Raw genomic sequence first — 11841 nt, forward strand, 5'->3', positions numbered from 1 at the left:
GCCCAGTCCCCTGCAGGCTCTGGGGAGGCAGGTGGGGCCTTGCCGGGGTGTGGCCTGCACAGCCCTGCCCACGAAGCTCCCGCTGCCCCAGACAGACGCGGCCCAGGGCTGACACAGAGCTCCCTGTTTATTTGGCTTTAGCGAAAGACCCAGCTGCTGTGGATATGGCGGGACGGCGGCAGCCCATCCCCTTGGGGGCTCCCCTCTCCCGCTCATGGGCAGCCCAGCCAGTACTGAGCGATGGGGCGAGGGTAGCGAGGGCGCACGAAGTCCACGCGCTTGCTGCGCAGGTTGAGGCGATAGTACTTGTCTGTGGGAGAGAAGGGCGTCACGGTCAGTCCCCCAGGGCTCCGCTCACCCCACCCTCAACCCCAGCTCAGAGCAGCAGGAGCTGAACGGGCCTTGCTGGCTTCCCCTCGCCTCCCACCAAGCGTAGGGACAACCCTGCTCAAGGCTTTGGCCAGAGTCCAGGCCCCGCCAGGGCAGCCTGACTCCCGTGTCCAGGCCCAGCCTGCCCCGGCTCTCCTCCCCGCCATGAGGCGCCTCTCCACAAGTCAGCCCCATCGCTCACAGTCAGGCTGAGCAGAACGGCCGGGCCCTGGGAGAGGGTGGCCATAAGGGGGAGGATGGGGCCGCATGGCAAAGCTGAAGCCCAGCCCTGCTGGGCGGGGCTAGGTCAGGCCAGCTGTGAGAGCAGCTGGGGGGAGCTGATGGCGCTGGGACCCACCTGCCACGAAGAAGTAGACGCTCTGGATGGGCTGGCACTGGGAGCCCCCGGGCAGCCAGTCAGGGTCCGTGTCCGAGGAATCGGATTCATCCTGGAGCCAGTCCCAGAAGGTGTGAGCTGCCGGCCGCCGGCTCCTGTACTTCTTGCGGTGCCGGCGGGATTTCCTCCTTCGAGCCCAGCTGCTAGCCTTCGAGGAGACGTAGATCCTGCCGGCCATGGCAGCATCCAGGTGTCTCGGCACCCCCCTCCAGTCTCTGCTGATGTACCGCGGTCCACTGGCCCCACCTGGCAGAACAGCACAGCGTGGGCATGAGGACTGGCTGGCAGCATCACTGCCCGGGGTTGGTGCCCCAGCCGCAGGCAGAGGCTCACCCAGCCTTGCCACAGGCAGCGTCAGGAAGTGGGGTCTCCGGGCCTCCAGAACAGGGAAGGAAAGGAGCTGGCGGGGTGAGCAGAGCCACCCCAATCCCCATGACAGGGCAAGGAGCAGGCTGGGAGGAGGGTCGTGATGGCAGGACCCAGCCTGCCGCAAGGGGTCCTGGAGCCTAGCCTTGTTTCCCACCCCGTTCCCCTCCTCCCCAGCTTTCTCTTCACCTTGCACAGCCCTGCAGCATTAGCTCCAGTTAAAACAGACAGGACCTGGTACCTGACTCCGTCCTGGTCTGTCGCCTGTATGGGGGGAGCAGCGGGTGCGGGGACATGGGTTGTGGGATGCAGGTGTTTTGGGGCTGGGGGGATGCAGCATGTGGGGGTGCGCTCTGTGCTATCACTGTTGAGTGGAGCTGGTCCCACTGAGGAGCACTGGGGTCTAATATACTCCAGAGCCGGATCAGGGGCCCTCAACCTGCCTGTCCTGTTTAGCACCTGACCTCCCAACCTGGTCACTTCCTCTCTGCATGGCCCCGACTCCAAAGCCCCTAGCAGCTCACACATGCTAGGGGTGTGTCCCATGGCCTCTGGTTCCCCCTGCCCCCAGCCCTCTGGCTTCAGTGACCTGCTCTGCCCGGGCCCATAACCTGGGCCGTTCCTCCCCACTTACTGTGCGGGGTGCCCCCAAAGAGCAGTTGGAAGAGGTCCTCCCAGCTGTCGCCCTGCATGAGCGCGTAGTGATCAAACACCAGTGATGGGGAGGACACCTTGCAGTCCTGCTGGCTGGGCTGGTTGGCAAAGTCGTACGCCCAGTAATGCTTGTCTGGAAACGAGACATGGAGCCTGTCAGGCTGGAGCGATGCCATCCTGCTGGCTGGAGCAGGGCAGGGCATCCCCCAGTACTGGGACTGGCTGGCAGTACAAGGCAGCTCCACTCAGCAGCCAGGGGCTCTGCAGCCTTCGTAGCATAGCCAGCGCTGATCGTTTTGTTACACCTCTTGGCGCGCTAGTAACAGCCCAGGCCCTGGAGGCAGGTGAGCAGCAAGACGCCTGGTTTTCCTTTCAATACAATACAGCTGGGCGCCATGACCGAGTGCAGTGAGCAGCCCAGACACCCCCCAGCTACGGGCGAAACCACGTTTATTAGTGTCGAAAACCCTCATCATTTCTAGCCACTCTCCTGAGTTCTGAGTGCCTGGAGCTGGCAGCGCCAACTTCACCCACCGCCTGGTACGCAGGCGAGGGCCCTGCAGCTGCTGGGCCCCCTGTGCCCTGTGCCCTCGGGCTGAGCAGGCAGCCAGGGCCGGCCCAGCGCTGCCGGAGAGCAGGGCTGCGAGAACAGCCGGGCCAGTGGGCAATGGGCTGCAGTGAGCTGAGGCTCAGCACCAGCGGAGGGCACTGCCCGTGTATGGGGACCATGCCCAGGGGCACTGTGGGGGGGCACAGCCGGGAAAGCAGCTCATTTACCTTTAAAGAAATAGACTCTCTCCTGGCCATGGTAGCTGTGCGCGGGGAGGGCGAAGGCTGCGTCGATGTCATCAGGGATGTCCTGGAAGCCGTCCGAGATATTGCGGGGGTAGCCGGGGTCCAGGGCACCGTCGTCGAAGCGCCAGTACTGACTGCCCTGGGGAGACAGCCACAAGGCAGGGTCAGCTGGGGGCACTGCTGCTGGGCAGAGCCTGCCATGGGCCCAGGCAGCATGTCCCTCCCTGGGGAGCAGGATTCAAGAGCCACAAAGACTCTGGGCCATGAACCCACAGCCCTGAGCGATGTAAATTCCCTGCAGCAAAGCGTCCGCCCCCGTTAGCGCTCTCCCCGCTGCCATGCTGGACACCGGCCTGGCCACGCCCTGCACACCAATGGGGCTGCCTGGCGCATGCCCACGGGCTCTTGCCAAACTCCGGTCACTGTCCCACCTTTGACCGGGGCCATCAGCTGTGTGCCTGGCCTGTCAGCTCTGCCCCCTGCCGCCCTTCTGCAAAGGGGCCCAGCCAGGGGGACGAGGCCTCGCAGCTCGTCAGTGGGGCAGCCAAAGGAGCCGGCGGCGGCTGGCTGGGGGGCCCGGTGGTGTGACTGGTGCTCATGAGTCAGGCCATGCAGCAGCAGCACAGGCAGGACTTTAGCCAACCCCTGCCCGCGGCCCCACCTGGAAAATGTAGGTCTTGCCCTGACAGTTAATGCGTGTGAAGGCGGCATCGACGGGCCCCTCGATGCCCCAGACATCGCGGATGAGCTTGGGGTAGCCGGGCCTCACGCTCTTCTCGTCCAGTTCATAGACGTATTTCCCTGAGAGAGGAGGGAGACAGGAGCCGTGAGGGGGGCAGCTCCCCCCGCCCCCCAAAGTCCCCCCACTGCCTTGTTTCCTGCCCCGAGTGCGCACAGTGTGAAAGGCTGGCTATCTGCAGGGAGGCTCTTTACCAAGCCGGAGCCCCTCACCGGGCCCAGGACAGCCACGGCAATGCAAGCCACCCAGGGCTCTGCCCTGCCGGCATGGCATCTGCCTGTGTGGGGGACTCAGGCTCCAAGGCCCGTCAGTCCAGGCTGTCAAGGGCCCAGCCAGCGGGTTTGATGGCATGGACATCTCTGGGAACTGGGCTGAGACCTACCTTCCCCCGCCAAGCATCTGGCCGATGGGAGTGACCTGAGATGGAAGCGAGTCAGTGCCCTGGAGGGGGAAGCCTGTGCAGCCCCCCGCCCAGTGCCCGCAGGCAGCACTCGCCCGCCAGTACCTCGGAATGCATAGAGAGAACCGTTCTTCAGGTCCGTGAATGCATCAAAGGGCTTCCCGCTGCACAGCTCCTCCACCTCTTCCTCCGGCTGCACCTGCTCCACCTCTTCCGGCCCACTGGGGACCAGCAGGTGGTCCTCACTGCCTGGCACTGTGACCGAATCGACAGTGGCAGCAGTGACTGGGTCTGGAGATGTGGTTGGGGGGTCAGTCCCTGTGTCAAGGGTCTCTGTCGTTTCACCCAACGTAGCATTGGTGCTGTAGTCCATGTAGTCGTCCTCGGGGAACGCAAACATGTCCCCGCGGGTCACTGTGCACAGGGCAAGAGAGAGGCTCGGCATGATCCAGTCAGCAGCCGGGAGCCCAGGGGACGCTACAGCCCTGACTCTGTGCTGGGGCTCTGAGTGGCTGGGCCAGAGGTGACATGTGCTGCCAGAAGAACGTTCCCATTCAGCGTGGGAAGAAGGGTCCCTCCTACACTCCCCATCCCCTGAATCAGTCTCTAGCCCCCAGACTCCCTGCCCCTTGGAAATCACAAGGGCCCCTCAGTGAAGGGGGCTCAGCATCAGCCTGCCTCCTAATGGAACGTCCCACTGACCACAGCAGCTGCGGAAAGGGGCCATGCTGGCTGGGGCACTCACTGACCCAGGCATATCGCCACACGCAAATCTGGGGCGCCCTTCCTGCTACCAGCCAGCCAATGGCAACCGCAGGGAGCCCGGGCCTTGCTTGTGACTGCTCCCTGGCGAGGGGAAAGGGCCTGGGGGGCTCCAGAGGGGCAGGTACCTTTCGACTTGCAGGCCCTCGCGTAGTCACTGCAGCAGCTCTGGTAGTACACACAGAGGGCGTCACACTGGCACTTCTTCTGGGCATGGAAACCATCCTCGCAACGGCCCACACACGACTCTGAAAGAGCCAACCGCCAGCCGGGAAGTAACCGCAGCAAACCCACCCCCAGGGAATGAGCCACGGCCCCCGGGGCGGCCAGCGACTCCCCACACCAGCCCCACCTGCTAGCGCTGGCTGGCTGCTGGTGCAAACAGGACTAGGGTGACCAGACAGCAAGTGTGAAAAATCGGGACAGAGGGTGGGGTAGGGGGGGTAATAGGAGTCTATATAAGAAAAAGACCCCAAAATCGGGACATCTGATCACCCTAAACAGGACACGACTATTGTCAGCCCCGCCACCCAGGCAGCTGCATTTCTGTAGCAGGCCAGCCCTGCGCACTGCAGCAGGATTTCACTAGTTCCTTGTCCCCACCCCTCCCTGCTGTGCTTCTCCCCAAGCCCCAGGACGGGCTGAAGCTGAGGGTGTCTGGCTGCTCGTCCCCCTGCTGTGGGGTGTGCGATGTGTGACTAGTGCCGTGAATGGAGATCTGCCTGTGGGGAGAGGTCAGCAGCGCCTGGCTGCTCCTTTAAAGATCCTGTCCACAGAACAGGCTGCCTGGCGACCCCGGCCAGAACCCCAGCAGGCTCCTGGGGAACTCAGCGGCTGCTTTCTCCTGGGCTCCTTGGCCAGTTGGAGGCCTCAATAGCCCAGGACTCAATAGCCCCAGCCCCCAGAAGCCCAACAGACCCTCTCTCAAAGGCTAGCTGGAAGCGGGAGCTAGGGAACACTTGGAACTGGACTGTCCAGCAGGGAGCCCAGCCCAGGGGAGAGCAGAGACTTACCTTCAGCTGCAAAAGCTCCGCAGAGCAAACCCAGCATCAGAGCTGGGACCAGCAGCCTCATGGCGCGTGGCTCCTGGACTGCTCAGGCAGGCTGAGGTTGGGCTGCACCCTCCCGTCCCAGGAACTCCCTGTTTGCTTAGCCTGCCCCTCTCCAGGGAGACAACAAACAGTCAGAAGGTCAAAAAACCAAAAGAGCCGGAGGTGACTGACTCCCCCTGGCCTCTCCCCACGCAGGCCTGGAAGGGGTCTGAAGGCCTTTGCATAGGCAGTACCTGCTGGGACCCTGCTCTGGGGGCTGACTATAGCAGGGCTAAACAAAACCTGTGCGCACCAAGCTGAAGGCAGCTAGAGCCAGGTTTGAAACCCACTGGCTGGCGTGGGCCGGGGAGTCTTTTCCAAACACCTCGGCAGCCCCACAATAAGGAGCTGGCTAGCGAGTCTCTCCTTGGAGCCAGCTGGGCAGGAGATGAGAGGCCTTTTCAGACAGTCATAGTTTAAGGCCAGAAAGGGATACCAGACGATCCAGTCTGATCTGTGTGAGACTCTAAACCCAACAACCGAGACCAAGTCCAGCCCACAGGAGACGGGACTTAAAACGCTGTTCGAGGTTCCAAGAAGTGTTACCAACGCGCGAGTCACATGTGTGCCTGACAATATTAAAACCCAGCTCCTGTGGCGAAGGTTACATGAGAATCTCAGCTTCCATTTTATAGCCAGTAACTTTCTAGCCCTCACTTTTGCAGCGAAAAGTTTGAAAATCATAGACCCATAGGACTGGAAGGGACCTCGAGAGGTCATCTAGTCCAGTCCCCTGCACTCAAGGCAGGACAAAGTATTATCTAGACCATCCCTGAGAGGTGTTTGTCTAACCTGCTCTTTAAAATTCCCAACAATGGAGATTCCACCACCTCCCTAGGCAATTTATTCCAGTACTTAACCACTCTGACAGTTGGGAAGTTTTTCCTAATGTCCAACCTAAATCTCCCTTGCTACATTTAAGCCCATTGCTTCTTGTCCTGTCCTCAGAGGTTAAGAAGAACAATTTTTCTCCCTCCTCCTTGTAACAACCTTTTACATACTTGAAAAACTGTTCTCATGTCCCCGCTCAGTCTTCTCTTCTCCAGACTAAACAAACCCATTTTTTTCAATCTTCCCTCAGAGGTCATGTTTTCTAGACCTTTCATCATTTTTGTTGCTCTTCTCTGGACTTTCTCCAATTTGTCCACATCTTTCCTGAAATGTGGCGCCCAGAACTGGACACAATACTCCAGTTGAGGCCTAACCAGAGCAGAGTAGGGCAGAAAAATTACTCCTCGTGTCTTGCTTACAACACTCCTGCTAATACATCCCAGAATTATGTTTGCTTTTTTTGCAACAGCGTTACACTGTTGACTCATATTTAGCTTGTGATCCACTATGACCCCCAGATCCCTTTCTGCAGTACTCCTTCCTAGGCAGTCATGTGAGACAGTATCAAAAGCTTTACTAAAGTCAAGATATACCATGTCTACCGCTTCCCCCCATCTACAAGGCTTGTTACCCTGTCAAAGAAAGCTATCAGATTGGTTTGACGCGATTTGTTTTTTGACAACTCCATGCTGACTCTTACTTATCACCTTACTATCTTCTAGATGTTTGCAAATTGATTGCTTAATTATTTGCTCCATTATCTTTCTGTGTACAGAAATTAAGCTGACTCGTCTGTAATTCCCTGGGTTGTCCTTATTTTCCTTTTTATAGCTTGGTACTATATTTGCCCTTTTCCAGTCTTCTGGAATCTCTCCCGTCTTCCATGACTTTTCAAAGATAATCACTAATGGCTCAGATATCTCCTTGAGTATTCTAGGAGGCATTTCATCAGGCCTTGGTGACTTGACGACATCTAACTTGTCTAAATAATTTTGAACTTGTTCTTTCCCTATTTTAGCCTCTTCTGATCCTACTGACCCCCAAAGGCCCAGAGAGCAAATGGCCAGAACCCAGCGTTTGGGATTTTTGAGCCAATCTCATGATTGGTTGGGCCTGACTCATGATCTGTGACCACCTGGGGCTGGCGATGTTGACACGTGCCCCCAAGACATGCAGTGATGGCTGCGCTTTAGGATCTGAGTGAAGCTATTTCCCTGTGTATCAGCAGCTGCAGGGCAAGTGACCAAACCACCCGGCACTCCAGAGTGGTGGGGGGCTGAAGCCAGGGGCCAGCGACCAGCCTGGCTGCATCGTGCAGAGTCTGGGCCCTTTGCTCACTTTCTCTGTGCTCTCCAGTTCATTGCTCTGTGTATTCTGCTTCCAGAATTCTCCTTTCATCAGATCCTCTTGTTACTAATTAACATGAATTCGGCTCTTCCTCCTGGCTCCTGATAACTCCCAGCCATCGGGGGCAAGGAGCAAGGGTCCAGGTTCCACCTGGGCTCAGCCTGTACACGCTGCCAAGGCCCAGCCCGAGTACGGGGCAGCGTCCCATTGCAAAGAAGGGCCCGGCTGCTCTGCCCGCTGTGGGGCATCTCACATCGCTACAGCAGAGAGACACTGCACACTTAGTGACAGAGCTGCTGGGATTAGAGAGACTGGGGACTGGTCTGTGTGCGCTGCTCTCTGCCCTTGCAGGAGTCCTGGTTGTTTGTCAGCCTTATCACCCTTCTGTAGGCTGGGAGACAGAGACAAGGTTACCCGGGAGCTCTCAGGTCTGCCTCAGCCTCCCGTCCTGCACTAGGAACGCAGTCAGCAGGGCTTGCTGAAGGCTTTCTCCCCCAGACGAATGGGGTTAGCAAGGCCCCAGGGCCAGGGCAGTGGGAAAGGCAGTGAAAGGCAGGCCGGTATGGATAGGGTTTGCCAGTTATCTTTTAGTTTAGTGATAAACACCTAATTATCTTCCTATACATTCACATGGTTTAAAACAGATATGATAAACATGAGAAAAGGGTTAGAAAACCTGACCCAAGGGAAGGTCAAAAAAACGGGGCACTTTAGTCTTGAGAAAAGACGATGGAGGGGGGCCCTGATGACAGTCTTTCATATGTTCAGGGCAGATATAAAGAGGGCTGTGATCGATCGTTCTCTGTGTCCACTGCAGGTAGAACAAGAAGTAATCAGCTTAATCTGCAGCAAGGGAGCCTGAGCTTAGATATTAGCAAAACTCTCGGACTCTAAGGGGAGTTGAGCACTTCCAAGGGAGGGTGTGGCATCTAAGAGCAGGTTGGACAAACTCGGGTCAGGGCCGGTCTAGGGTTACTTGTCCTGCCTCAGCGCAGGGGGCTGGACTCGAGGTCCCTTCCAGCCAGACATGTCCGTGATTCTCTGAGTCGGCGTCTCCCCGTTGGGTAGATGAGCCGGACTGAAAGTTGATACATTGTTGCAAGGAGAGGTCTAGCCTGTGCCTCTCCTGGCGAGCCTGGCCCCCGAGCTGCGTTGGGCAGAGCCAGTCAGCGATGCCCATTTCCTGAGCAAAGCAAACGGGAGCCTCTCCAGCCACCCAGGGTAACGCAAGTGGAACCCGCAGCAGGGATCTAAGCAAAGGCACGCGGCATCCCGATCTCTGCGGCTGCCCCCCCACCGTCCAGGGTAGGGGGAGCCCCACAGGAGGGTCCTGCTGCCTGGACACTGACACAGGCCATCGACCATACTCAGCTAAGTGGGCTCTCTCCTCTTTCGGGCTGCAGGGCCCGTCTCCCCGAGCAGGGAGAGCTGATGAAATGCCCTGCACACAGGAGCTGCTCAGCGAGGACAGGGGCAGGGGGCAGCCCGGAGACCTGCCTGTCAGGCTGCGTAGAGCCAAGAGTAACTGGCCAGACTAAGGCTCTGATCTAGGTCCTCTCCCAGCTGCAGAGTGCATTGGGTGTAGGTGGAAGCTGAGGTCACATCCAGAGCCCCAGCCTGCTGCTGTCACAACCCCCCAAGAAAGAAAACAAGAATTCAGGGCTTGGCAGGGAAAGCAAGAGGTTAATAATTTAACTGACTAGCGAGACCCTGTGGACGGGGACACACGCAAACACCACCCCCTAGGGAGGCTCATGCACCAGCTACCACCCCCCAGGGACACACGGGCCCACACCAGCTACCACCCCCCAACAACATGCGCACACACACCAACTACCACCCCCAGGGACACGCGAACACAACAACTACCAGCCCCAGGGACACGTGCACACACCAGCTACCCACCCCCCAGGGACACACGTGCACACCAGCTACCACCCCCAGGGACACACGCACACACCACCTACCCCCCCCGCCCCAGGGACATGCGTACACACCACCTACCCCCCCCCCCGGGACACACACACACACACCAACTACCACCCCCCAGCGACACGCGCACACACACCAACTACCACCCCCAGGGACAGGTTCACACACCAACTACCACCCCTCAGCGACACGCGCACACACCAACTACCACCCCCCAGCGACACGCGCACACACACCAACTATCACCCCCAGGGACACGTTCGCACACCAGCTACCACCCCCCCAGGGACACGCTCGCACACCAGCTACACCCCCCCCAGAGACACACGGGCCCACACCAGCTACACCCCCCCCAGGGACACACGGGCCCAAACGAGCTACCACCCCCCAGGGACACGCGCACGCACCAGCTACCACCCCCAGGGACACACGCACACACCAACTACCACCCCCCAGGGACACACGCACACACCAGCTATCACCCCCCAGGGACACACGCGCACACCAGCTACACACCCCCAGGGACACACGCGCACACCAGCTACACACCCCCAGGGACACGCGCACACACCAGCTACCACCCCCCAGGGACACGCGCACACCAGCTACACACCCCCAGGGACATGCACACACAGCAGCTACCACCCCCCAGGGACATGCACACACAACAGCTACCACCCCCCAGGGACACGCACACACACCAGCTACCACCCCCCAGGGACACGCGCACACCAGCTACACACCCCCAGGGACATGCACACACACCAGCTACCACCACCCAGGGACACGCGCACACACCAGCTACACACCCCCAGGGACACGCGGGCGCACACCAGCTACCACCCCCCCCCAGGGACACGCGGGCCCACACCAGCTACCACCCCCAGGGACACGCACACACACCAGCTTACCCCCCCCCCCCACCTCCAGGGACACGCGCACACACCAACTACCACCCCCCAGCTACACATGCACACACCAACTACCACCCCCCAGCGACACGTGCACACACCAGCTACCCACCCCCAGGGACACACGGGCGCACCGAGGGAGGCTCCCTATGGTGGGTAGCCCCTTTGCTCTGTGGACTCCTAGCTAAATGAACTCTTGCTAGCACTGGGTAGAAATCATGGGCTAGGAAACTCCTTATGCCTTTGCAGGCTCTGCACTCAGCGTCTCCTGGAGGCCTGGGCCAGTCAGATCCCGTTGGTTACTGTCCCCTGGTACAAGATAACGGCCCTTTCCTGGGACAGCCCCCGGCTCTGTCCGTCCACGCAGGTGCAGAGAGGGTTACCACTGGCTGCTACGGCACCAAAACAGCAACTTGGATTTAAGTCTCAGGCTGAGATGGCTGCGGCTTGGCTCTGGTGCAAAGGGTTTTCACGGCTCTTTTCAGTGTGTTTTGCCCTGTGTGTCTGTCTGGGTTAGGTAACAAAAGGAGGTACCAGGCCAAATCCTGCTTATAGCTACCCTGGGATAATCCTGAGCCAATGGAGTCACTCTGTACGAGGACAGCTTGGCCCAGTAGCAAACGGACGCCGAGAACTGTCTCCGGGCTGGGACCGGCAGACAGGGTGACTCACCCAACCGTGTGGAGAAGGAACGGAGCAGCAAACGGCAGCGCTGGACGGGAGGCTGCCTGCACCCCTGCACATCGCTCCGCAATGCACCAGCCAAGAGCTGCTGTGACCTGGGCCTGCAGCAGCCACTTGCAGCGTCGTGGGGGCTTCAGAGGAGGGAGGGAAAGGCAAGTGTGCACTGCTGCCTCCTGCTCTGCCCAGGCCCCAGGGGCAGCCCGCGACCCCCACTCCCTTCCGTGAGCCCCGCCCTGCTGATTGCACATGGGGTGAGACTGTCACTGGCCAGCACCCTCGGCACCTCGGCCGGGGGCCGGGCAGGGCTCCCTCAGGCTGCCCGCCCCATCTTGGAGGAGCGTGGCTGCAAGGGTGGCCAAAGGAGACTCGGGAAGGAATGAGCTGTCTGCCCCCAGGGCCTGAGAGAGGAGATGGCAGAGCTCTGGGAAGGGGTCTCGGGATAGGTGGCGATAGAATGGAGGGTCTGAGGGAGATACGGGGGGGGGACCTGGGGCTCAGGGTGGATCAGCTGGGGGAGCTCAGAGGGGGGCTCAGGGTGGACCAGCTGGGGGGGCAGAGGGGGG

At 59.8% G+C, this 11841-nt stretch overlaps 1 protein-coding gene across 1 annotated transcript; it reads right to left on the minus strand.

Moving 5' to 3' along the window:
- Nucleotides 1–212: 212 nt before the first annotated feature.
- Nucleotides 213–5556, minus strand: VTN (vitronectin). The gene is made up of 8 exons (XM_065418469.1): nt 5496–5556; nt 4611–4730; nt 3826–4134; nt 3243–3382; nt 2564–2720; nt 1767–1919; nt 728–1012; nt 213–310 (listed from the first exon to the last, which is right to left on the minus strand). Exons 1-8 carry the CDS (start codon nt 5554–5556, stop codon nt 213–215), a joined length of 1323 nt encoding a protein of 440 aa, XP_065274541.1.
- Between the last annotated feature and the right edge of the window lie 6285 nt (nt 5557–11841).

This window comes from Emys orbicularis, chromosome 17 (assembly GCF_028017835.1).
Source record: "Emys orbicularis isolate rEmyOrb1 chromosome 17, rEmyOrb1.hap1, whole genome shotgun sequence".
In the NCBI taxonomy this organism is placed as follows: Eukaryota; Metazoa; Chordata; order Testudines; family Emydidae; genus Emys; species Emys orbicularis.

Coding starts and splice junctions, on each gene's coding strand:
- VTN (XM_065418469.1), bottom strand. CDS start 5,556: ATGAGGCTGCTGGTCCCAGCTCTGATGCTGGGTTTGCTCTGCGGAGCT. Junction 4,135..4,610: donor GAGGGCCTGCAAGTCGAAAG/GTACCTGCCCCT, acceptor CCCTGTGCACAG/TGACCCGCGGGGACATGTTT. Junction 2,721..3,242: donor GCAAGACCTACATTTTCCAG/GTGGGGCCGCGG, acceptor CTGTCTCCCCAG/GGCAGTCAGTACTGGCGCTT.